Source organism: Macrosteles quadrilineatus, unplaced genomic scaffold, assembly GCF_028750875.1.
Source record: "Macrosteles quadrilineatus isolate MER2022 unplaced genomic scaffold, UCM_ALF_1.0 Scaffold_2__2_contigs__length_208266976, whole genome shotgun sequence".
Taxonomy (NCBI): domain Eukaryota; kingdom Metazoa; phylum Arthropoda; class Insecta; order Hemiptera; family Cicadellidae; genus Macrosteles; species Macrosteles quadrilineatus.
Genome location: NW_026542595.1, coordinates 144950122 through 144972988, shown reverse-complemented (window position 1 = coordinate 144972988; position 22867 = coordinate 144950122). Strand labels below are relative to the sequence as shown.

At 34.3% G+C, this 22867-nt stretch overlaps 2 protein-coding genes across 4 annotated transcripts in view; both read right to left on the bottom strand.

The window, feature by feature from the left end:
• The window catches only part of LOC128986455 (mediator of RNA polymerase II transcription subunit 14-like), a 36096-nt gene extending 23746 nt beyond the window's left edge, over positions 1-12350 (bottom strand). For 2 of the 3 annotated variants that reach the window (XM_054406833.1, XM_054406834.1), the window contains exons 1-11: positions 11987-12350; positions 11039-11240; positions 9576-9708; positions 8605-8778; positions 6708-6833; positions 5826-5958; positions 4551-4687; positions 3198-3301; positions 2504-2639; positions 1385-1526; positions 70-274 (exon numbers count right to left, since the gene is read on the bottom strand). In XM_054406833.1, coding sequence (XP_054262808.1) covers positions 70-274; positions 1385-1526; positions 2504-2639; positions 3198-3301; positions 4551-4687; positions 5826-5958; positions 6708-6833; positions 8605-8778; positions 9576-9708; positions 11039-11187 — 1439 coding nt within the window. In that variant the 5' untranslated portion in view covers positions 11188-11240; positions 11987-12350. The remainder of the gene's footprint in view (positions 1-69; positions 275-1384; positions 1527-2503; positions 2640-3197; positions 3302-4550; positions 4688-5825; positions 5959-6707; positions 6834-8604; positions 8779-9575; positions 9709-11038; positions 11241-11986) is intronic. The other variant, XM_054406835.1, reaches the window with a different exon arrangement.
• A 4011-nt stretch (positions 12351-16361) lies between these two features.
• Positions 16362-22867, bottom strand: part of LOC128987108 (glutamate dehydrogenase, mitochondrial-like) — a 31326-nt gene continuing 24820 nt past the window's right edge. Inside the window, exons 5-9 of the mRNA XM_054407806.1 lie at positions 21352-21468; positions 20731-20892; positions 19427-19631; positions 18607-18761; positions 16362-16578 (exon numbers count right to left, since the gene is read on the bottom strand). Coding sequence (XP_054263781.1) covers positions 16462-16578; positions 18607-18761; positions 19427-19631; positions 20731-20892; positions 21352-21468 — 756 coding nt within the window. The 3' untranslated portion in view covers positions 16362-16461. The remainder of the gene's footprint in view (positions 16579-18606; positions 18762-19426; positions 19632-20730; positions 20893-21351; positions 21469-22867) is intronic.

Sequence of the window (22867 nt, the reverse complement as noted above, 5' to 3'; positions counted from 1 at the left end):
ATAAACATAATTAATAAAAACTGTAAATAAATAAAAATAATCTTTCTAAAGCCTATAAATCGTAGGTACCTGAGTTCACTGATGAGCGTAGGTATCCTCGAGTGGTCGGTGTTGAGTCCAGTCTGCAGCTCAGGTATGATGGGAGGATCGTACTGAGGTACGTGGCATTGCAACATGCCTGTGTGTGTGTCCACAGTGATCAGCAGACTCTCAGCCTTCAAACACGGCTGCAGCACTGGTACACTCAGTATGGCAGGGGAACCTTGTAGTTGACCTACAATAAACAACCCCCCCCTTGAACCAAACTGTACTTCTGTTAGCTAAATTTTGTGGAATTTTAAATTTAATTTAATAAAATATGTTAAAATGCATGTCTTCTTGAAGTAGCCTATCTTATTTTCCTTATAGGCTAACCCAATCTATGTAACCTTAATCAATAGCAATGCAGTTATTTTATTGTATAAAGATTAAATAAAAATAACATGCTCCTTTATTTATAGGGATAGCGATAAGCACACATAAGTTATAATAATTTTTAACAGGTATCGGTATCGAGTGCGGAATCGAGAATCGAAACCAAAGTTGTAGAATCGGTATCGGTATCGGAATCGACCAATTCAGGAATCAACCCATCACTATTTTCAAACTAGTAGAACCTTGATAACAAGACTCTCATAGGGATTATAGAACTAGACTTGTTATTTAGGTTGACTTCTTATCGAGGTTTGCAATAACAAGTGGTAAAATAATTTCAAGGGTTGTTTTTAAATAAAGATTGGAAAATGATCTTCTTTCATTATATCTTTGTATTATTTGGATGAATTTTGGAATTCAAGAGAAATCATAAATTAAATTTAAAAAGATGATTTAATTTAATTTTGTTTTGTTTAGTCTTCTTAAGCTTAACATTTGTTTTGTAAAGATAATGATTATTTTAGCGATAAGTATGGCATAATTCATCTTTATATTTATTTGACGCTATTAATTGTATAAAACTTGTACTGTGAATGAATAAAGAGAATTTGAATTGAATTGAATTGAAGGGGATTTGAAAATGACCCTTGTTATCAAGAGTGACTTGTTATTGAGGGTCTTGTTATCAAGGTTCTACTATACATATGGATTCCTCCCCCGTACCGATAACTAACTGTCGATATAAAAATGTACATCAGTGCTTATGTCGTTCTTTTTGTCATTAGTCACCCTGACAAAAACATATTAAGAGAAAAATGTAGCATATCTGTAAATAGGTTGTCTATCAGGAGAAATTCAAGAATTATTTCATAATTCCATTAACTTTTCCAGACCAACAAAATTCCCTGACTTTTCCAGGTTTTCCCTGACAGTACCAACCCTGCTCTTAGCTAGATATAGGCCTACTCACACTCCACATCCTTAAGCATGGTTTGTAGCTCAGTCTTGAGATCGGAGAGTCGGCTCTTTGTGCGGACGTAAATGGTATGAACTAACAGACGCTCCATAGACAAAAGATCTGACCGGATGGCTCTATCAGCTATCTCTGTCTCCTGAAAACAATTATCATATATGATATCAGTGCAAATAGGAAGACAAGACACCAAAACATGACAAAACATAATGGACTTAACAAACTAAATATTGCAAATTGCATACAGTACAGTGTTGAAAAAAATGTTACCAAGTGTTTTTTTTTTTTTAGAATAGCCGGTTTTCCTGAATGGGCAAATGTTTACCATGGCACAAGAATCACAAAAACTTTACACTGTATGAAAAAAAAAACAATTCACAGTATCATTGTTCAACCATAAAAGGCTTAGTCCAATGGTGGCTAGGAAATCGTAGAAATTAAAAATAGTGATGTATTTAGGTTACGTTCAATAGTGGATGGGAAATAGTAAAAACAAAAAAATCCGGTTTTGATTTAACATAGTATGTTATGGTCCTGACAATTTTGATAGTTTTTTTTAAATTTTTTAGAAATTGTTATTTTTAATGGAGATTTTCCCATAAAACCCCATAAAATTATGGAAAAATAGGATTTTCCCAAAAATGGCCCGAACGATTTTGATAAAAATTTAGTATGTTATAGTCCTTTAAATTCTGAACAAAATTGTACAAATCCCATTTCCGTATATTTACTCTCACCGCTTATACATGATAAAGGTTGTTGACAAACTTATGGGAGAAAGTACGTGTCAGAATGCTGATACCGTTTATTTTATGATAATTTAATGATATTTTAATTGTTGTGTGGTGTCAAGTTTGGTATTTCTTGAGCCTAGGTGGATTTTTCCCAGTCAGGCAATTCTAACACGAATCCTTAAATAAAACTCTTGTGCTCTATTTCACATTCATAAAATTATTTAAATTGATGGTGTTCTAATTATGGATTAACACTTTCAAAAATAAAGACCACTGAGATGTGCTAAGTGATTGGCTAGACATAGGATTGAGAAAAGAAAACAGGAAGGGGGGGGGGGGAATAATCCAGATGAAAATCGTAAATAGAATGAAAGAGAAATACCTCCGTGCTGAGCCCCACTTTGTTGCCGAGCGTAGGCACGTGGACCACAGAGAGTGGCCGAGCAGGATCATGCGTGTCTACCATCACAGTCAGTCTGTAGCCCAGCTCTGATCTAGGGTCCTTGGAGGTCAACTCCCTGAACAAAAATACACACTCAGTAGGGGCCTAAAATCCAAATCATGTTGACTTTGGGTCAGATCAGGTGAAAAATTTTGACCTTCTGATCTCAGGCCAAAATTGGTCTGCTCTGAAAACAAAATTGATAACAAAATGTGATAACATCATTTTGCTATAAAATCAAGGCGTTTGCATGTAGGCTATATTATAAATTACTTGACCCAAGCATGGTTTAAAAATTATTTCTGGTCAAAACCGATCCCTAACTACAGTTAAGTTCAGAATATAATTTACTAGTGTTAGTGGTTATCTGTTTGCTGTTGCTCCATTAGCATAGTAAGTAAATGGTGTTGTAAACAAAACAAAAATGTCAACAGTTTCAAAACCGAAACTGCAAAACTCTTTAATTTGAAAACTTTTGGAGCTGGAAACTTGCAGGCCGAATATCAAACTTTTGATAGTTTCTGACAAATCCCTAATTTTGTAGTAAGTTACCTACAACTACTAAACTTTAATGATGAAACTACTATTATTATAGTGTAGGAGCTTTAGTCCAAGGTTCGCAAATGCTACTCACCGCCAGTATGATATGGACAGACATTTTCCAGGAGAGTATTCATCTACATGAATGTGGCCGTCAAGTCGGTCTCTGCATAACCTCAGAGTCTGAGAGTACAATACCTGCAATGGGAGCGTTGAGTCAATATAAAAACAAAAACAGTAATGACAATAGTTCTCTAGTGAAAAAATTACTTGAATTGATTTTCATTTTCACACAAGATCTAAGTACACCATCATGAATCTTGGTATTGATTGCAACAAGCAATGTGGTCTTGTTGTTTAGGAATTAAGATCAATCTTAACATAAATCATTAATATTTAGCACCGTACTAACACCCTAACACCAATGCCTGAGTAATAAATCAGCAGAGCATAATTTATGTTTGTTTACAACATTTTGAACACAAACAATAATTGTAAAACTATATTCGCTAAACTTCCACTAAAAGTTTATGGTAATTTAATGTCTAAATAAAAAATAAGCATTAAATTTTTGGATTCATAATTTCATCAAAAACAAGTACAATTTATAATAACTATGAATAAAACACAAATACACTTAATTTGATTCTAAGGACAAAAAATTGATAATAACAAACAGTTTAAGTTATGATGAATAACCAATATTTTAACTACCGTAACTGGTGAATTAAAAATAAAATTAATATATGCAGTCATGCACATTAAAATAATATAGATAGCATATTGGGCACACCCACAAACTATCTGTCTCGCTATTAACAAACAAGAATTTTTCAAGACAGATAACCTCTCCGAACTCTTTCAACAATAATTGCATCACTGTGTGCTACTCTTCACCTTTAAGAACATAACAAGTTACACCTTTAACTTTTGATTATTTTAGACACTAAAGGGTGTCTACCAGTTGATCTATTTTGATCTATTTGTTGATCTATTTCAACGTCGTCCTTCAAAGTCACTGAAACTTATTTTAGTTTCAGTGACTTTGAAGGACGACGTTAAAACGCAAAACCTTTCCTACTAATAAGACAATATTTTTCAGTGACTTAAACATGAGATAGAAACATGACATACAATATTTTGTGTTGTAACAATTTGAGCCTACTACTAAAATATGTCCACTCTCATTGATTCTGCATTAGCAAATTAAATTAAATTAAGTATAATCTGGGGAACGTTATTTTGGTTAGGCCTGATTTTTCCTGTGACTTTTGGAATCTTAAAATGGAAATCGTTACTTTTCAGAGACAACTGAGACCAGTAAAATCAGTGACTTAATCTATTCACGACTTCCATGACCAGCAGACACTCGTTGGCACACTTTGTGACTAGCTCACAGAACTATGTTCTTTTGTTAATAAACTGGCAAACTACAATGGAAGCTGACCTCCAGCTGCAGAGACTGACAGAAGAAGTGAAGACAGTTGTACACCTCAGTTAGGGGGTTGGGGTTGTCCACCAGTCTAGCTTGTACAACTTGGTGAACGTACTGTACTTGCATAGGGTGGACCAGGGCCTTTCCATCTGCATAAGAAGAGAAGAATAAATTAAATTGTGAATAACAAAACTGCTTTTACATCATCAGGAAAATCATTTGTTCAAACTAAGTATCTAATAACAATTGCTATAAATTTGTCACACAGTTTTTCAACACATTTGAACAAAATCTCTGGCAAAATATAATAAAAAAGTACCGTTGTTTTTAAGTATTAATATCATTGAATATTGAATAAAAATTAAATTTACACACACTCCAATCGAAATCTATCACCATATTCCATTTTTAATATATTTACTGTCTCGCCGAGTAAACAGTAGGCCTATAGGTGTAAATATATGTTTTTAGTGTTATTAGACATAATTTGATTTAATTTCAGTAAATTAATCAACATGTACAATGCTGATCAAGAAATGATAGATAACGGATCATAAATTCAGACAGTTTATCAGTTCCACAATGTTGATGATAAAACTGATACAACACTGTGCTGTACATATATTATGTCTATAACAATCTTCATAACGGGAATTTTCACAATGTACAGTGAACTTATCTCGACTTAAACATTTTCAAAGTTGCTGCCTTGCTAAAACAATCAGTGTTTAGCTTTTGCAACAATTGCAGAATAATTTTTGAATACAAATGATAACCTGTAAAAATTAACACATAGTAAACATGGTGCAAACACAAACTGGTTGGTCGTTGATTTAAATTATTATCTTCAACCTAATGTAAAAATATTTTTTCCCAGGCCTTCTGAATTAATTTGCTACCTTTACTGATAAAAAACTGGGATAGTCCGTTCATAAATGGCATGGCAGCAATTAGATTGGTTTAATTCTTCACAGTGAACTTTCCACTTTCCAGTATATTTCAATACCCAACTGAACTTCTCCTAATCAACATTGTTTAAACAATCATGAGATCAGGAAAACTTTTCACTCTAGGAACGTTACCAGGAATTTTTGTTAATATAGTTTAAATTTTAAAAAAATTTTAAAGTGTTGGATCAAATTTTCCTATAAAGAACACTTTCTTAGCTTCTTTAAACTTACATGTCTTACTTAAACAACACCTAGACAATCATCTATTAGTATCCATGTACATGAAACCTAGTTTCCTGACAAAACTGAGCAAAGCTCAGCCCCCAGGTTTACTCACCTCCTGTCTCCTTATCCTCCACAAGAATGTCAATGTCCAGCAGTCTCCAGGGAATGTTGGGTCCTTCCCCCATCAAAGTGAGAGAGACTTCAAACTCATGCTCTACGTGGAACGTCACCCGCCCAGAGTCAATCTGGACACAAGAAATGTTACGAACAATACCATCCAAAAATATTAGTTTAATGCACCTTAATAGCAAGATAATTCGCATCTCTGTTGTAACCCTGATTACCAGATGCTAAAATTAAGAACCCCTGTAAGTATATCGACATGAAGTTTTGCACAAAAGAAAAAATAGTTTCGGAAATTGCTTCAGTGCATTTCTTTAAATTAGCACTACTTTGTTAAAAACCCGTTATCACAAAATCTAGTGTGTTGCAAGATTTTCTTACCACAAAAATGGGGTGTTTAATTGATAATTCTTGTTAGAACGACCACCTGCTTTTAACACATATGCACCCATATATCCTCATGCAAAAAGGGTAGGACTTACATAACCCTTTCATCTTCAAGAATACATGAACGAATTATTCATTTCCATTTACCATATATGATCAAAGCTAGGCTCCAGTTTTTTACCCAAGAAAGGATGCATTGAAATATAACCTCAAAAAAATCGTCCCCCATTCAGATTAGCCTTTCTTACTTTGACAGGCCTTAGCATAACATTTTTAAATGTATTCCAAGGCATTTTTCCACAAAAAGTGACTGCTTAAATGTTCAAATCTAGAGGCCTATTTCAGAATCTGTATTTTAGTATAGGCCTCTCCCCTCTAGTTTAGGTTTGATTATTGAGCCTATGTCCAAAATATTAACAGTTACAATAAGACATGTAAACTGGGTTTTAGACATGTTGAAGTTTTGCAACCAGCCAATACCAACCTTAAGATTCCTCATCTGAGGTTGTAGGTTGCCTGTGACCAGCCTATGTTGGATAACCTGGTTCAGTCTGTTGAGAGTGGCTCTGCGTTCTCCAGGAGTGATAGGATCAGGTGGCACGATCCTCTCCTGGAAAATATAGATAAGTAATACAGTAGAGTCCCGCAAACTCGGCACTCGATAATCCGGCAATCTGGATAACTCGGCCATCACCTGGCTCAGAAAATTAGTGATTATTTGAGTCCGAGTTCAACGTGGACTCAAGCCAGCTCAAGTTAAATCACTCGCAACTCGTACCAAGGATTTGTTGTACTATATCTGATGACTTAACACTGACTTGTAGTATAAATATATATAAAGAAGGCAGGTAAAAGGATTAAAAATTGTATTGTTTGTATTTTGAACCCTAGTTCCCGATAACCCGGCATTTCACAAACTCGGAACCTTTCCAGTCCACATTACGCCGAGTTTGCGGGACTCTACTGTAATTCATGATAGTAGACAGTATGACTATGTTTACCTACTTTAAAATAATTTCTACAGCATCTGCTATAAATTGGGGGTTTTTGGGGGACATTACCCACACACACACTTAACTTCATACTTTATCCATGAAATATTCATAAGATTCATAAGCAATGCACATTTAATGATAGATGGGCAAATTAAGAGACCTGTAATAGTATAATATTTACACGTTACTAAAAGACAGACTTTGGTAAGCAGACGAAAGTTGTTGATTTAATGTCTCCATCACAATTCACCGTAAAATTAAACTACTGTGGTTAAATGCACAACTCATATCTACCTCTAACTTCACTTATCATGTTTGAACCCTCAACAAAAAACTTAACAAAGCATTAATGAATCACGGTTCAGAAAATCTATTCTAAATCTATTTAACTAAAAATATGAAGGAGTTTTCCGAAAGATCAGGGATATCCAGGAGCTGTTAACATCAAGTTAATACCAATTATCATTTTAAGGAGTTTTTAGAAACAGAATAGGAATAGAGTTCATCTAGCTTGTCAAAGAATAAGTGAGTCCAGGGGCTAACAGATACACAATAAAAGGACACAAAACATCTCTAGGTACACTGATACTAAGAACTCTGACATAGAACTTCCTCAGAGAGTAGGTCGTTAGAGATCACTCAACTATCATTTTAGTGTGAATTCGGCCCTAACCGTTAGAACATAGAAGCTATTTAATTCTCCTATTTAATATATTTTCAAAATCAGTTGGGAATGTTTACCACTATAACTTAAAATTTGGTTTTTTTACGCATTCTTTACCCTTCTTCAGTACTGAACATGTGAGGTGTAGCTTAAAAGTGATTAGTGTCTAACAGCCTATTTTGAATGATTGGCACTCAAGAGGTTAATCTGTACACAAGCCAAACCTAACTTGACACAACATTAAACCAAAAGTGGAATCACATCTATATCATTAATACACGAACACAAAGTTTGTCGGTTGAACTCCTCCGCCATTTCTTAACCGATTTTATCCATTGATGTCTCATTGGAAAGAGCGTGTCGCGTATATTTGCAAACTGGCCGTACATTGTTGAAAAAGTCCCTTGGGCTCTGCCAGTGGCTTTGAAAGTTCACATGTTATCCTTATGAAGAACATATTTGTTTACATTTTTATCAGCTGTATAATTTAATTGCTGTTATTTATTTTTCAATTCAACAAACACATTGGGTACGTTTACTGATTTTCTTGAAATTAAATGTTTACTACTTTAATTTACATTTGTTTTTAAATAACTAGGCCTACTTACTTCTTTGTAATTGCTCGATTTCGAGCAACATGTACACTAGTACCTACCTATCAATTAATTCCAATACAGTACGGAACGGGTATATGAGATACTTTCACATTTTTTACAACATACCCTTATGCACAAGGGTAGTCGTGAGAAGGTCCCAGTGGTGAGAACCTCGACTGCCGCAGGGATGTGGAAGTTGGGTAGTCTGGCCTGGACCAACGTGTCCCGAGCCATACGGGCCAGCTGATCGGCCGTGTCCACAAACAGCATGGACTGTTTGTCTAGGAACGCCATGATGTGCTGCCAACAGACAAATAACAATTGTTTTATATGTGTGCCTACTATTGGTGATTGTTAGTAAAGAATGTGGAATTATTGCAGATATTATGTAAAAAGAAGTGTTTACAATGCTCAGGAGTCAAGATTTCAAATCCTGAAAATCAAGAAAACTTGTTTTTGACCAGTCAAAAATTGATGATGACCGCAGTAACCCCTCAAATATGAGACTTCCTAACCACAAGCTTAAAACTACACACCTATAATATTATTTTGTCAAATAGAAATGTATTATCAGTCCATTCAATTAAAATGGTAGGTAGCTTATAATACAAAGCCTACGGTAGTTTAGCAAAATAATATTCTAGTAAATTTTACGTGTTCAATGTGGATAGTGTTTTGACAACCTCAAGACATCTTAACAAACTTTGACTTAAAAAAAAAATTCTAAGGTTGGCAAAGACTTAATAGCCTATTTCAAATTCAAAATGGAAGTTGAATCAGTTAGTCAGTTGTATTTTAATAAAATTTTAGTTACGGAAGGTCATAACTGGATGGAATTAAATAGGTCTACCTATTTAGAATTAAGTAATGGAATACCGGTACTTAAATTATAATTTAAGTGTTACAGTAAAAATCAGCTAAAAGCACTTAAAACTAGCCATTATTAATTATAGTTTTAAGATTGAATTTGTTTGCAGTATCCCAACAGGTAACCCTAAAATCATCTTGAAAATTTAAATGAATTCAAATTCAGCCCAACAGATTACTAAACCATTCCTATAACTACTGGTATTTTGTAAACTTAATCAAATACTTACAGCAGATTTGTCGACCTTTGAAGCGCTGTTGGCCCATTTTACAAGAGCTAGCAGTCTGACAAACAACTGTCTAGTTCGAGCAGAGAATGTGTAAATTTCTATCTTTCTCTCAATATCCGTCTTGCGAGGTAACCTAACAAAACAAACAAAAGGTTAAAGTAACAAAACAAACAATGAATGACATTCTTGTAATAGATAAATTATACCTAGGCTATATTACATTTATTTTGTTGTATTTAAACAAAAAGTGAGTTTAATAACTTAGATCAAGTTGTGTTGACAGAAACATTCATAGTCCTACATGTTCTTGGTAAATGAACTAGGTTATGGTAAATTAACTTGTAGAGAGAAAATTAATTATGTACGCCAACTAATTCTCTTGTAGGCTAATTAATTGTCACTGAGCATCAACTATCAAAGATTTGAAGCAGACTCTATGCCTAGTTTAAACTTAGGCACATACTCCTATAAATCAGCTGTTGACAATTATAATTTTTAGGCACTTTCACACTACTTTTTTGCCGTCCGTTTAAAAATTGTACTTTTGTTATGTGTCTATGTTTGTTTTCCACATTACGGCAAGATGAATGTGTTTAAACAATGCCTCAATTAACAGTTCAATAGTTGTTCTATTTGTACTGACTTGGTGGGCTTCTATTCGACAAAAGCCTCAAAGCAGAACCAAAGTTTAATTTAAACTTTCTGCAAAAAACTTTGAAATATCCAAATATTTTCTGCATGCTTACACAATCCAAGTTGCGTGTAAATAAACCGTGTGTGTGATAGTTTTAATGAATATTTGGAAATAAACAAGTTTCCCATTCAAATACACCTGTTACATTTAATCGCTTTAGTATTTGGTTATTCTATGCGTTTTTACTCAGGATCAATGCACCGAATATTGACATCACAGCTTTCGTTTAAATGTACTGTAATGCATGAGGTTTCGTAGCGTTACCGTATTGTTTGCAGAACGCAGAATTTTTCTGTAGAAAATAAAGTTTTAGACTTGATACAGAAATATTTTCTGAAAAAAAGAAAAATTTTACTAACTTGTTATGTTGCATTTTCTGCAGAAACATAGGCCTATACTTACAGGTTAAGTGTTACCTAAGAAGGGCCATGTGGCCCTAGCTTTGCCTGTGAAAATAAGTACCTGATTTTTCATTTATAAAAATTAATTTTTTGGAAGGCTGGGCTTTTTGCAGCCCTTGCCGACTTTCTGCCACAATGTCACACTGTTGCCCATAGTTCTGCTTTGGGGAACAAAAGACTGTGCAGTGTGTAAGCTTGCATTTAACTAAGTTTACATGCGCCACTGATGCACGTAGCCAAGGTGCGGCAACCGAAGAGAGAAGTTGCATCTTTGGTGGGTCACTAAGCTTAAGTTAGTCGCTTACTAGGTCTATGTTAAGTTACTAAAGTTAACTTTAGTTTAGTCCTTACAGATTTACTGAACTTACAATTCAGCAAGAACTGTCAGCTCGTGATAGGTCCTTTGAACGATGAAGTCTATGAGAACTCCAAGAGATATAGAGCCTCCCCTAGCTCCTTCTTGGGGGACATTGTTGCCAACTGGGGTTTGATGTCCTTCGAGAGGTACAGGAGCCATGTTTGTTGTTTTTAACTTCGACGATTCAATATTCACTGGCACAACTCATTTTCCTACAATAAAACACATTGTAGACAGCTGGTAAGTAACTTAGGGTAGGTAGGCCTACACGAAACCCCATTTATTACATAGGCCTATGTAAATATGTGTGTCAGCACAGCTAAAGCGCTAGGCTAACTTGGCCAATTCTCCATTAAAAATATCTGTATTCTCGTTGGTTTCTATACACCAACATAACTTAAGTTATTGTATATTTAGGCTACAATAAAATGTGACTGCAATGTTTTAAGTAGGTATTACAAAATGTTGATGACTGAGACACCTTAAAAAAAAACACGTAAACTTAGGCCTAGACTTCCGTAAATGTTGTCAAAAACAACCAAATAAAAATATTGATTGTTTTATTCAATAAATCGTTTGGTTGGTTAGGTTAGGTTAACCTAACTAACCAAACAACAGGGTACCTATATCAAATAAAATAATCAATAACTTAGCCTATTTTCATTCGGTGATTTTTGACAACAGAAAAGATACGAAAGTCTAATCAAGAAAACAATTACAAGTTAACTGTCACGTCTAGGCCAGTTATAGGCTATAAAAATGCTTCAGACAAGATGCCGACTCTCCAATCCCTGGGCAATAATTGTAAAGAGTGGCATTGTATAGCCTAGTAAATGGATACAAGCTATTTGTGGCTTTCCCAACACTAGGCATAAAAGGATATGATAGCAAATCTAGGCCTACTTGACCTAATTTGAAAAACTTATGCTAATAAATTTCACAATGGAAATTGACCTACCTTTCTTCTTACAAATATTCCAAAGATAGGCCTAAGCGACACCAGCAATATCTTAAGTAGATAATAGTTCCGATAATTCCTTAGAACCTATAATAGGTGGTTTAAGGGTACGCCTAGAAAAAATTAGAGAATTTCTTCTTCAGAAATTAGACCGTGTATGCCTAACAAGTTATAAGTTAGCACTAACACAATCGTCACAATCTAGCTTGAAAGTTATAAATTATTGCTTGGATTGTAATTTCAATTTCATCAACATTTGTAAAATAATCATCCGAATTGTCGGTGTTCTATATGGAATTAATCTGAACGTGCAACCAACCAAAGAGTGTTCAACGGAATGACATACCTAGAATGAAACGAAATGACAAACAACAAACCAACACACGACCCACACGACAGAACGAAACGAATAAACGAAAGCCAGGAGCGTCTGCGGCGAGAACGATAGTTAAACGAGAAGAGAGTAAGAAGAAATGTGTAGGCAAAAGGCAAAAGCTAGCATACAGCAAAATAGCAATTAACAAAGTAGCCGAACCGGTGGTAATACCGTAGATTAAAAACATTAGGAGCAATTATAGTAAAACTGTACTGGGGGATACAGAAGCATCAAAATAAACCATTCCAATCCAATAATATCCAAATGCATGTAACATGTTTAACGGAATAAAAATATTGATTATTGATTCTTGATTCATTGCTGAAGACATACCAAGAATTTGGTGTCATGGAACGGTTTTAGAAGTACAATGTTCTACAATAAATAAGATATAAAGACACTAACAGTGTGTGTGACATTTTTAATTATTCAGATTCACGAAAATTAAAAATATAAAACAGCCATAGATAAAACATACTTGTTTTATCTATGACATGGCGTACCATGGCCACCACACTCCACGGTGCACTCCAGGCACGGCCACCTTTAACTCCAGGCCGCGGCCTGGTAGAATTGGCAAAGTTTGCAAGTGGTGTTGTCTAGCGCTAGACTTCCCATAAGATAAGATGGCAGACAGGTGACACCATTTAATTAATTCGCGTATTATTCCTTTAAATTAAAAATTAAGAACATAAATTTATTAAAGGATTGAAAATAAAATATATAGAATCGAAAACCAAAACAATGTTTATATTGAAAATCTATTTTTGTTCATTAAATTGGAGTAAATATTTTCATAGCCCAGTAAACATGCTTTTGTATGCTTAAGCAAAACACAAATTACCATTAGCCACGTCCAAACAAACCAGCTGTTTAAAATCCCCCTACTAGCGATGTTGCCACTTCGAAGGCCATGGCCTGGAGTTGGTAGCCAGGACTCCAGGCCACGGCATTCGAAGTGGCAACACTGTCAGTTAGTTGCATCGATATATATCAAACATCGATGGTTCGTTGTAGCGCTGTTACAGCTGTTTTGTTTGGTGGTAGCTAATGCGTATTTTGTGCATTTTTACTTTGGATAGCGCTGGGTTCACAACGATATGGTAGGCATACGGTTAAGTATCGATCATCGTAGTATGAAAACAACTACTATCGAATATCGTAAATCGATTGGCTTCCATAGCGAGCGCCAACCAACCAACCAAAACGTGAACAAACGAGTTTAGCTGCTAACTCATGTTTTCCAATTTTTTATTTTATTTATAAAAATGTCATCGTATCAATGTTATTAGATTGTAAAAAAAACCAAACCAACCAACACCGACAGACAGAAGAGAGAGGACAGAGACAACAAAAACTACTAGCACTAGCCTAATAGAAGAGGAAAATATTTGATTTAATTATGTTATTTAATTTATTCCAACTTTGTTCCTTTTCATCAGTTTCATGGTGCCTGCAAAGCAAAAAAAACAAGGCATCTAAACGCTTTTAAAAGTAAGGGGGGGGCGGTAATTTATCTGGCGTTAATTGCGCAAGTTACTGGAATATTAATTTTAAAATTCCTCCGTAATTTAAGTTCTTATATATTCATCATTCTGGTTATTAGCCTTACTGTAATTGGATAATGAACATTTTCATTGGCAAATTTTATGCCAGGTTCAGATATTATGTTGTACTTATTTATTTGCATTCACTCTCAATGATTGTGAATTAAATTATGGCCTTCCGTCGTCAAGGCCACATTATGACGTTTGACGACAGACATGAGCTAGGACACAGATAATATAACCCCTTTTATCTGTGGCTAGGAGCAGCTGCAGCAGAAGGCATCAAGGCAATAGTTTACTTCTATCATGAGACAGCCGGTGAGCCAGAGCTGATTCGTAAAAGATTAACCCTTGCCGACAGACCGCCACCGCCCACCACCACCCACCACTGCTCGAGCGAACACCATTACCGCTACCGCAACGATACGTTGAACAGCCGTAGGTCGGTGGTCTCCCATGTAGCACAGATGGTTGGGCCAACGTTGGCCAACTGTGGGACAGTTGGTCGATGGTTGGTTGGAGCTTCCACAACCAACCAACCGTTGTCCAACTGTATATCTCGTAGTTGGGCCAACCAATATTTACAACTGTGGACCAACATTGGTTCATTGTTAATGAAATACATTAATATGCATTGCTGGGTATCATACATCAAGCCAACCGTTGTCCAACCGTTTTTCACTCCGTTGGACCAACAAATGATACTTTTGTTGGACCAACAATGGTCCATAGTTGAGTTTACACGACTTTCATTCTCTGGGTCTAGCTTTCACAACATAATTATAATAAAATATCTGGTTTTACAATACCTTTATCAGTTCCAAAAGTTTCCAAAAGTTTTTGGAACTGATAAAGGTATTGTAAAACCAGATATTTTATATATTACAGTTCCGGCGCTACAACAATGAATTTTAATAATTTTAATAATGCAAATATTTTTTAAATTAATATTCTTTAACTTATTTGCAACAATTTAAGGGGAAAGAGTAATTAATCATATAACAGGCAATTATAATAGCATTAACAATCTAACGGTAATTAATTAATCATTCAAATACCAGTATCCTCTCTAACTCCAAAAAAAAAACTACTTATGATGCCTTAACAGATTAACAGAATCATATTATACTGTGTAGTATCAAAAATGTTTGAAGTATTGCGACCATTGCAACTGTCGGCTACTCTTTCACCACTTGAAAACTCACTATATCAGCAATCACAGATAGCTCAGTGGTAAAGTAAGAGGCTCATAAGTCGAAGGACCCGGGTTCGAGACCCGTCTGGGCCAAAAAAATTTTGTTCTAGTTTTTTTTCAAAATTTGTTTTTATGAACTATTTAATCAATTTACTCAACTAATAATTATGCTTTTCGTACTAAATCTTTATTATTTTGTGTGAAATAAAACGGTTGGACAATGGTTGGCTGGAAAACAGTTTAAAGAGGTGACATTTCTACTGTTGGCCAACTGTGTGGCTCCACAATTTACCAACGTTGGCCCAACCATCTGTGCTACATGGGCTAGGTCTCGTCTAAAAAGTCGATGTCTGTGATCCGGTAGAAAACAAGCTCGATATTTAACCGAATGCCTACCATATCGTTGTGAACCCAGCGCTATCCTTTTACTTTCTCCCATCATAGTACATGGAGAAAGTATTGTTTTTCGTCAGCATTTTCGAGTTCGAGTTTTAAATGTATATACGAGTATTTTCGTTTTGGGTCCCCCTGGACCCAAAAAAGTGGTTTTGGAAGTGATGTCTGTGGGTTGGGTGAAATGTATACAGGACGGCAAGTATAGAGACGAAACCGCAGGCCCAGACTCTTGCGCTTACTGTACATACAAAAACCAGACTGTGTTCACCATTACCGACAATTGTATCAGAACTAAACTTAAGAATGTCTTGCCCTAAAGTGAAAACTAGTTGTCAAAATAGAGCTGCCAATTTAAATGTAAAAAAACAAAAAAATAATTTAAAACAATTATGGTTTGCCATATTATATAATTTATTCTAATTGAGGAACCTTCTTATTGAAAGAGGAAAACATTTATTTAATTCAATAACAATCATACTTGCTTCCTTCAACTTCAACTGACAATTAATTCACAATCTGGTGTTTCAGCCTCTACCAAACCCGATTTTATAGGTCTTTTTACGAATGATCACTATTATAGTTATGGTTCGATCACTATAGAAGTTATACATGATGTGATAAGTAAAATAAAATCCTGAATATTTTGAGTTGTTTTTGTCTCTGGATCACAGAACAAACTATAAAAGGTATAAAATTACCTGAGTACTGCCAGAATGAGCAGTACTCAGGTAATTTTATACCTTTTATAGAAAATCCTGAAGTAGAAAATTTCACAAATTGAGTTTTTAAGATCAATAATATATCACCATAAAATTAGAATAAATATAAAACGTTATCGTTGCGGGATGAATGTATAATAAATGGGAGTTTAGGTCAATTTATTTATCAAATACATCGTTTACACAGTTAAATATATATGTCAGGATACAACGAAAAAATATTTACAAGTTAAAATTTAATTTTAGAAAGCGAGTCCAGCCTCTCTGTAAGTAGTGAAGATCTTCTCTATTGAGTTGACGTAGGCAGCTGTTCTCAAATCTAGGCCCAAGTTGTACTTAGCAGCTGTTTTCATTATGGCCTGTAATTTGAAAATACAATATTAATTAGTACCTAGGTAGTGTGTGGTGTTCTATATGAAAGTATTTAAACGATTTTGAGAAAATGCAGCTCAAACCACTTAAAAGCAAAAGCTTTTGTGGATATGAAGAGGATTGAACCAACCAACCCTACCGACTCCCATCCACGTAACACATCCTCAAGACTGGGATTGGTTAACACTTTGTACTCTGTAAATTGTTTATTTATCTATCAGTGACTATCTTCTATATATAAAGCCAAAAGTACCCATGAACTTTTCAAAAAACTACAAAGTCACACCCTCCATAAACCATACTTAAAATGTTCGTCATGACGAAAAACCTTGCGCAAAACTATCCATTATTTCATTAATTGCCATTTAAGGTCGTAATTCCTTTCTAAAGGGAACTTTCCATATACCTAATGTAAAAAATACCTCAGCTGTACTTATTTGTTTGTTATTCTTTCAATTTATTACCCTATTAAAATCAGGTGTGATTATTTGTTTGTTTTACTGTATTTTGTTTATTTCAGGTTAACTTAACCAATCAATAGTTTAAGGCTCTTATTAATACTTATGAAGTCAAACGGGGTGAAGCTACCATCTTTTCTCAGGTTCATATCACAGTACGTACCATGGTTTGAAATAGAGGAATTTTACTAAAAATGGAAAATTTTAAGCACTTTATAGGTGTATTGAACTGTATTGCATTTGTCTAAGATTAGTTAAAGTTTTTCCTACTCAACACATTTACATGTTATTTTACTTATATTAAAAGTCACACAAAACAACCGTAGGTTTGTGTAATTTTTGTATTTGTCATATTTTTGTAATGAAGTCATAGCTGAAAAGTGACTCTGATGATGTGCTAAAAGCTTTTGGCCATTAATGGAATATTTAACAGAACAAGTAAACATCTCCCAAAGATAATCAGTGTAATGACGATAATGGTAGCCAGAAGAAAGGCTAAATTGTTCAATTTAGTGAACACCAGAACCCATTTCTCCAGGGATTGAGATAAAGTAAATAATAATGGCGAGTCGTTAGAGAGAAATGATTAACATTTGTCTTAACCTAGATCTGACGTCTTATGAATTCATGCAAACTTTTGTAAAAGCTACAGTTTATCATTGTTTCTTTCAAAGTAAACAAATCCTTTCCGTGAAACAAATTTTGATTGTGTAAATACCATACCAGTGTTAGTCTAGTATTATGTATTGTGAAAGTAACTAAAGGAACTTGAGTTATATTCATATACATCTGCGTAAATAGTTTTTTGGACCTTTTCCTCGTATATGTTAAATTTTTGATGCATATTTAAGTAGAGTCCAAGACATACAAGTTATTTAGAGAATGTTAATTGGTTCATTTGTATTTTTAAAAACAAGAGCTCTAGAAAAAGCAGAGACAAGTGTATGTAAGATAGTGGAGTTGAATAAAAACACGTTTACGGTAAGATAAAAATCAGGGGTGGTGGTGTGTTGTGTCTAATTTTAAATTTAATGAAAGATTAACTAAACTAAACTTTGATTTTAAATTAAAAAGAAATCTTAGTTTTTTAAGAAAAGTATTTTAAATGTAAGAAAACTACAATGCAATCAATACAAATTTAAATAGACTCTTGGATAAAATAAACAAAATAGTTGTCCGTCGAAGAAATACGATTGTGTAAAATATAGTTGTTTCAACTTTTTTTGGAGTTTAATGTAAAACTTTATACATCTCCTCCTAGATTTAATGCATTTACTTTTGAAAAGTTCATGGTTATAAAATACTACTTGGTTGAGATTACCAGAAAATAAAAACACAAGAAGAAGAATTTTTGGATGTTAATTACGAAAAATTATTTTAGGAATGCATTAGCTAACTAACAAAATTTAACATATTAACAAAGTTCCATGCTTCAGTTTAAGAACCTCATACATTGATCAAAATGTTGATAATTTAGTTTCCATTAACAATATTGTTCACAAAGTTTCAACCCAATATAGAAGTTCAGTGCATCACATACACCCATCAAGCACTCACTTTGGCAGATCGCTCCATAGTGTAGTCCAGACCGGAGTGGACAATGTCTTTTTCTGAAGCTCCGTGAATGCGCTTCTGGAAGGATTCTGAAGGCGTTACTGGAATGCGGCCTCCTACACTTCCGAACCTTCTCTCGAGAGATTCTTGCACAGACTCTGTAAAGTTAATGAGAACCTTTTTAGGTACGGAAGTAAATTTATAAAATTGGAGTATATTGCTGATTCAAACCCAACACTTACACTAATTAATTTGACGCACACTCAACAATTTCCTTCACAGCCCTGACTTTTTTTGTAATGCACGAGCCGGGTTTCAGCTTCTATATACGAATTCGTTTCCTACAACTGAAACATCAAATATTAAATAATAATGTTTACGTTCTAGGATTCTTATTATAGGAATGGGAAAAGGAATGCCAGAGGTCCAGGTTAAAGAGTAAACTATAATATATTCATAATCATATCATTCTTCAGGGCTTTGGAATAATCGAGCTTGCGATTTTGTCTAGGATGAGGATGAGTCAAAACTGGGACAACCATTTTGCATGTAGGTGGGTACAAATTGTAGCCAATATCAAACAGCTCTGATAACTAACTAATAATTAAATATTGAATGCCTTAGTTTGACTATTTAAAAAACGATGCCTTCTAAAAAATTATCATTCATGAGCTCAAAATTGAAAAAATGTGTTGCTATTGTAAAGAAACATTCTTATACAGACACTTTTTGTTGCAACAACATCTTCAAAGAGAGGAATTCACCTATGTGTTTTTCATTTAATTATATTTTGTGTGCATCTGATTTTATGTTTTTCACCTACCCAACAAATGGAAGTTGGAGTCTCGCTCATATTTAAAGGTTAGTCTTCCGTAAGAAACGTGGTTGAGATTCTTGAGCCATTCGAAGAAAGATACGGTGACACCTCCAGCATTGATGTACAGGTCAGGGATGACCAGGATGTTACGGTCGATGAGGATCTTGTCAGCAGCCGGGGTCGTGGGACCGTTGGCTGCCTCGGCGATGATCTAAACAATAGATTGGCATTGGTTGGACTAAAAAAGGGTTCAAGGAAAAGAGCATATTAAAGGCAGTAACACAATTTTTTAGACAGATATACTTCTGATGTATATTTTTGGATGTGCATTTATAAATTACAAGTAGTGTGACCGTGGTGTTTAATTGAGTGTATTTTATTTCTTACATCAGTTACAACATATTAGTTACAATAGAATGAAATAGTCAATAAATATCAATTTGTTACTGTTGTGGATAGCTTTGTTACTGACTAAAATCAGCTGTGTTTTAACCAAGACTACGGTATTTACTATAGTCCTCCCCACCCTAACTAGAGGCAGCCAAAGGCCGTACTAGATATACGGCGTGCGGCCTTGGGCTGCCTCAAGTTAGGGTGGCGAGGACTATAAACGCCAGAGGATTAAAAACAGCTGGGTCCACTTTCAAACTATCACAAAAGCTACTAGCCTTTCTCAAGATCAAAATAAATAAAGAAATACCAACGATTAATGTTCAGTTTATTTCCATAAAAATTATTGGTTTAGTTTGAGCATTTAGGTCTTTATAAGGAATATTATGTTTACCTTTATAAGAAAAGTTACTTGTACAAGTGATTGCTAAAGGTAAATTCAAATTCCCACGTGTTAGGTAATATTATTTGCTGCAGAGGTCAAACTAAACAATGATATGAGAGGAGTTTACAGAACTGAAGCTTTCAAAAGGAGATTACAGCCTGACCAAACTCTATTATTATCACAAATATTGAAAGTAATGCCAATCGGCATAAACTTTACAACACATTTATCAAAAGATCAGAATAAACTTAATGATAAATCTGTTAAGATAATATTTTGTGCTTTATAAATTTAGATTTGTCCATTTTCTAAAGAACTCTTACAGAAAATTAGGGGAAGGACAGCAGCATAAAATATCAACCATCAATAATTGAGATGGGGACGCCATCTAGGTGCATATTTCAACCCAAATATGAGTGTTACAGAATGATAAGTGTATAATGGAATGAGATGATCTGTATGGATTTTTATTGAATAAGATTAGCAGTTTTGTCACTATTAGGACCATTTATTAAAACGCAAAGGTATAGCTTACCTTAGCTTGAATTTTATCTGCGTTCTTAGACGTGATGACCTTTTCAACCGCAGCAGGAATAAATATATCACAAGGTTCGTACATCAGATTTTCTCCTTCGTATGGCTTTGCTTCTGGGAAACCATTGATTGTACCGTGGTCAAGCTTCCAGTCTTCCAGTTTCTAAGACAGTGACGGAAGTATAAAAAATATCAGCAGAGCCTTTGATTTCAGTGATGGTAATGTTTTGCGAACATCCCTCTCAATTTTATAAATAAATATACTTAGTATTTTGGCATCAAGACATGATAGGATAAGAAAGCTACGGCAACAGTTAAAATATATAAAAACTTTTAAAATACCATTTCCAAACAGAAGTAAATTGCAGCTGTCTGATTTGACTGTGAAACTAATGATACGGAAAATCTCAATTTTTTCAAAATATGTCTACATTACATTTAACGTCAACCCAAATTTTAAGATTGTATACCTAAATTATTAGGTGTGAGATGACCTGTGTAGCTTTGTTACCAAGACTTTGTTACTAAGATCAGCTGTTTCATTGGCCACGATCATTTAAGCCCAATAATCAGGCACAGCTGGGTCCAGTTTTCATCAAAAAGCACACCATTGTAAACTTACCTTGGGGTCAATTCCATCGGGGTTGAAGATGGTTCCATCCCACTCGATGACTCCAATGCACTTGGCCCCTACTCGATGGAGATATCTTGTAGTATGCAGCCCGACATTACCGAACCCCTGAAGTGATAAAATACATTTTTGTACATAAATAAATATGTTGGTCATATGTACTTTTGGATAACTATATTAAAACACAGAACAAGATTGGAAGAACTAGCCACGATGTGGAGTGTAGAAAGGCCTCCCATCAACACAATAGAGGAATACCTAGACATATAAGCAATTTTCTTAACATAAAGATAAAGAACACATTTTAGAATTTTTGTAGAAACTTTCTTGTGATGATTAGGCTACCATTATGAAGAAATGAATTGTGAAATCGTCCAAAATCTGTTTGTTGATAACTTGTTACCAATTAATAATCAGTTACGGCAATTACGAGAGTTGATTCAAACGCCCCTAGTTATTTCTATGAGGCCTTTTATTTGAATAATTCTAACGCTCATATAATTGAGTTATTCCATTTTATCGTCTTGATAGATTTTATCGTTGAACCAATAAGTTGCAACACAAAGCAGAGAAACCTTAAAGGAAAATGCTAAGAAAACAATTTGAATAGTCTATATAAACACTTTTACAGGTTTTCATATTTTAGTGCGTAGTTTTTCTTAAACTCGCAAGAAAATATTTCAACAACAAACTGTAGACAACAGAAACAAATGGGAGATTGCGCAATTATATGAACAACAAAGGACGTATTTTGCGATTGCCGCAAAGCCAACAATAATGTTAGAACATTAACAGAGAATGAGACAATTTGTCTTTGCCTCCTTCTTTTGTATGACATCTTGTCGGATCACAGTTTTCACTAAAAAGAATTTTTTTGTAAAAAAAAATAAAAACAAATAATTCAAATTTGTTTAAGTAGTACATCATTAGTTACTTAATTTTATTTTTACATTCATAATACAATGATTGTGACATTAATATTAGGACATTTTTAATGCACAGACTAGCTATTAACCTTTACAAGGAGACGTAAGCAATCATACCCATCATAATTTGTTTCTTCTATAATATCAGTCATAGTAAGTCATGAATGTAATAAAATCCAATAACTAATATGCTGTGCTATGTATTTTTTATTATTATGTTTTTGTTACAAAACAAAAAAGTATTTTTTTAATCCTTTGATTTTGACATGATGTCATATAAAAGAAGGAGGCACAGGCTAATGAATCTCATTCTGTGTTAATTTTTTAACATTATTGCTAGGTTTTACTGAAATCACAGAATACGCCTTTTCCTATTTTCTTTGTTGTTATTTTACTGTCCCGATTTCACATTTGTTTCTGTTAACCAAGTAAGCTTTAGCCGTAATATGTCTTGTGACTTAAGGAAGATACTATGTTATTGTTATTAGAACACCCCGCAAAGTTGTGTTCATACTAAACACATTTTGTTCTTTCATTCTCTGGCTGAAATTGTGCCATCTTCGTAAAATAGCTCATTTATG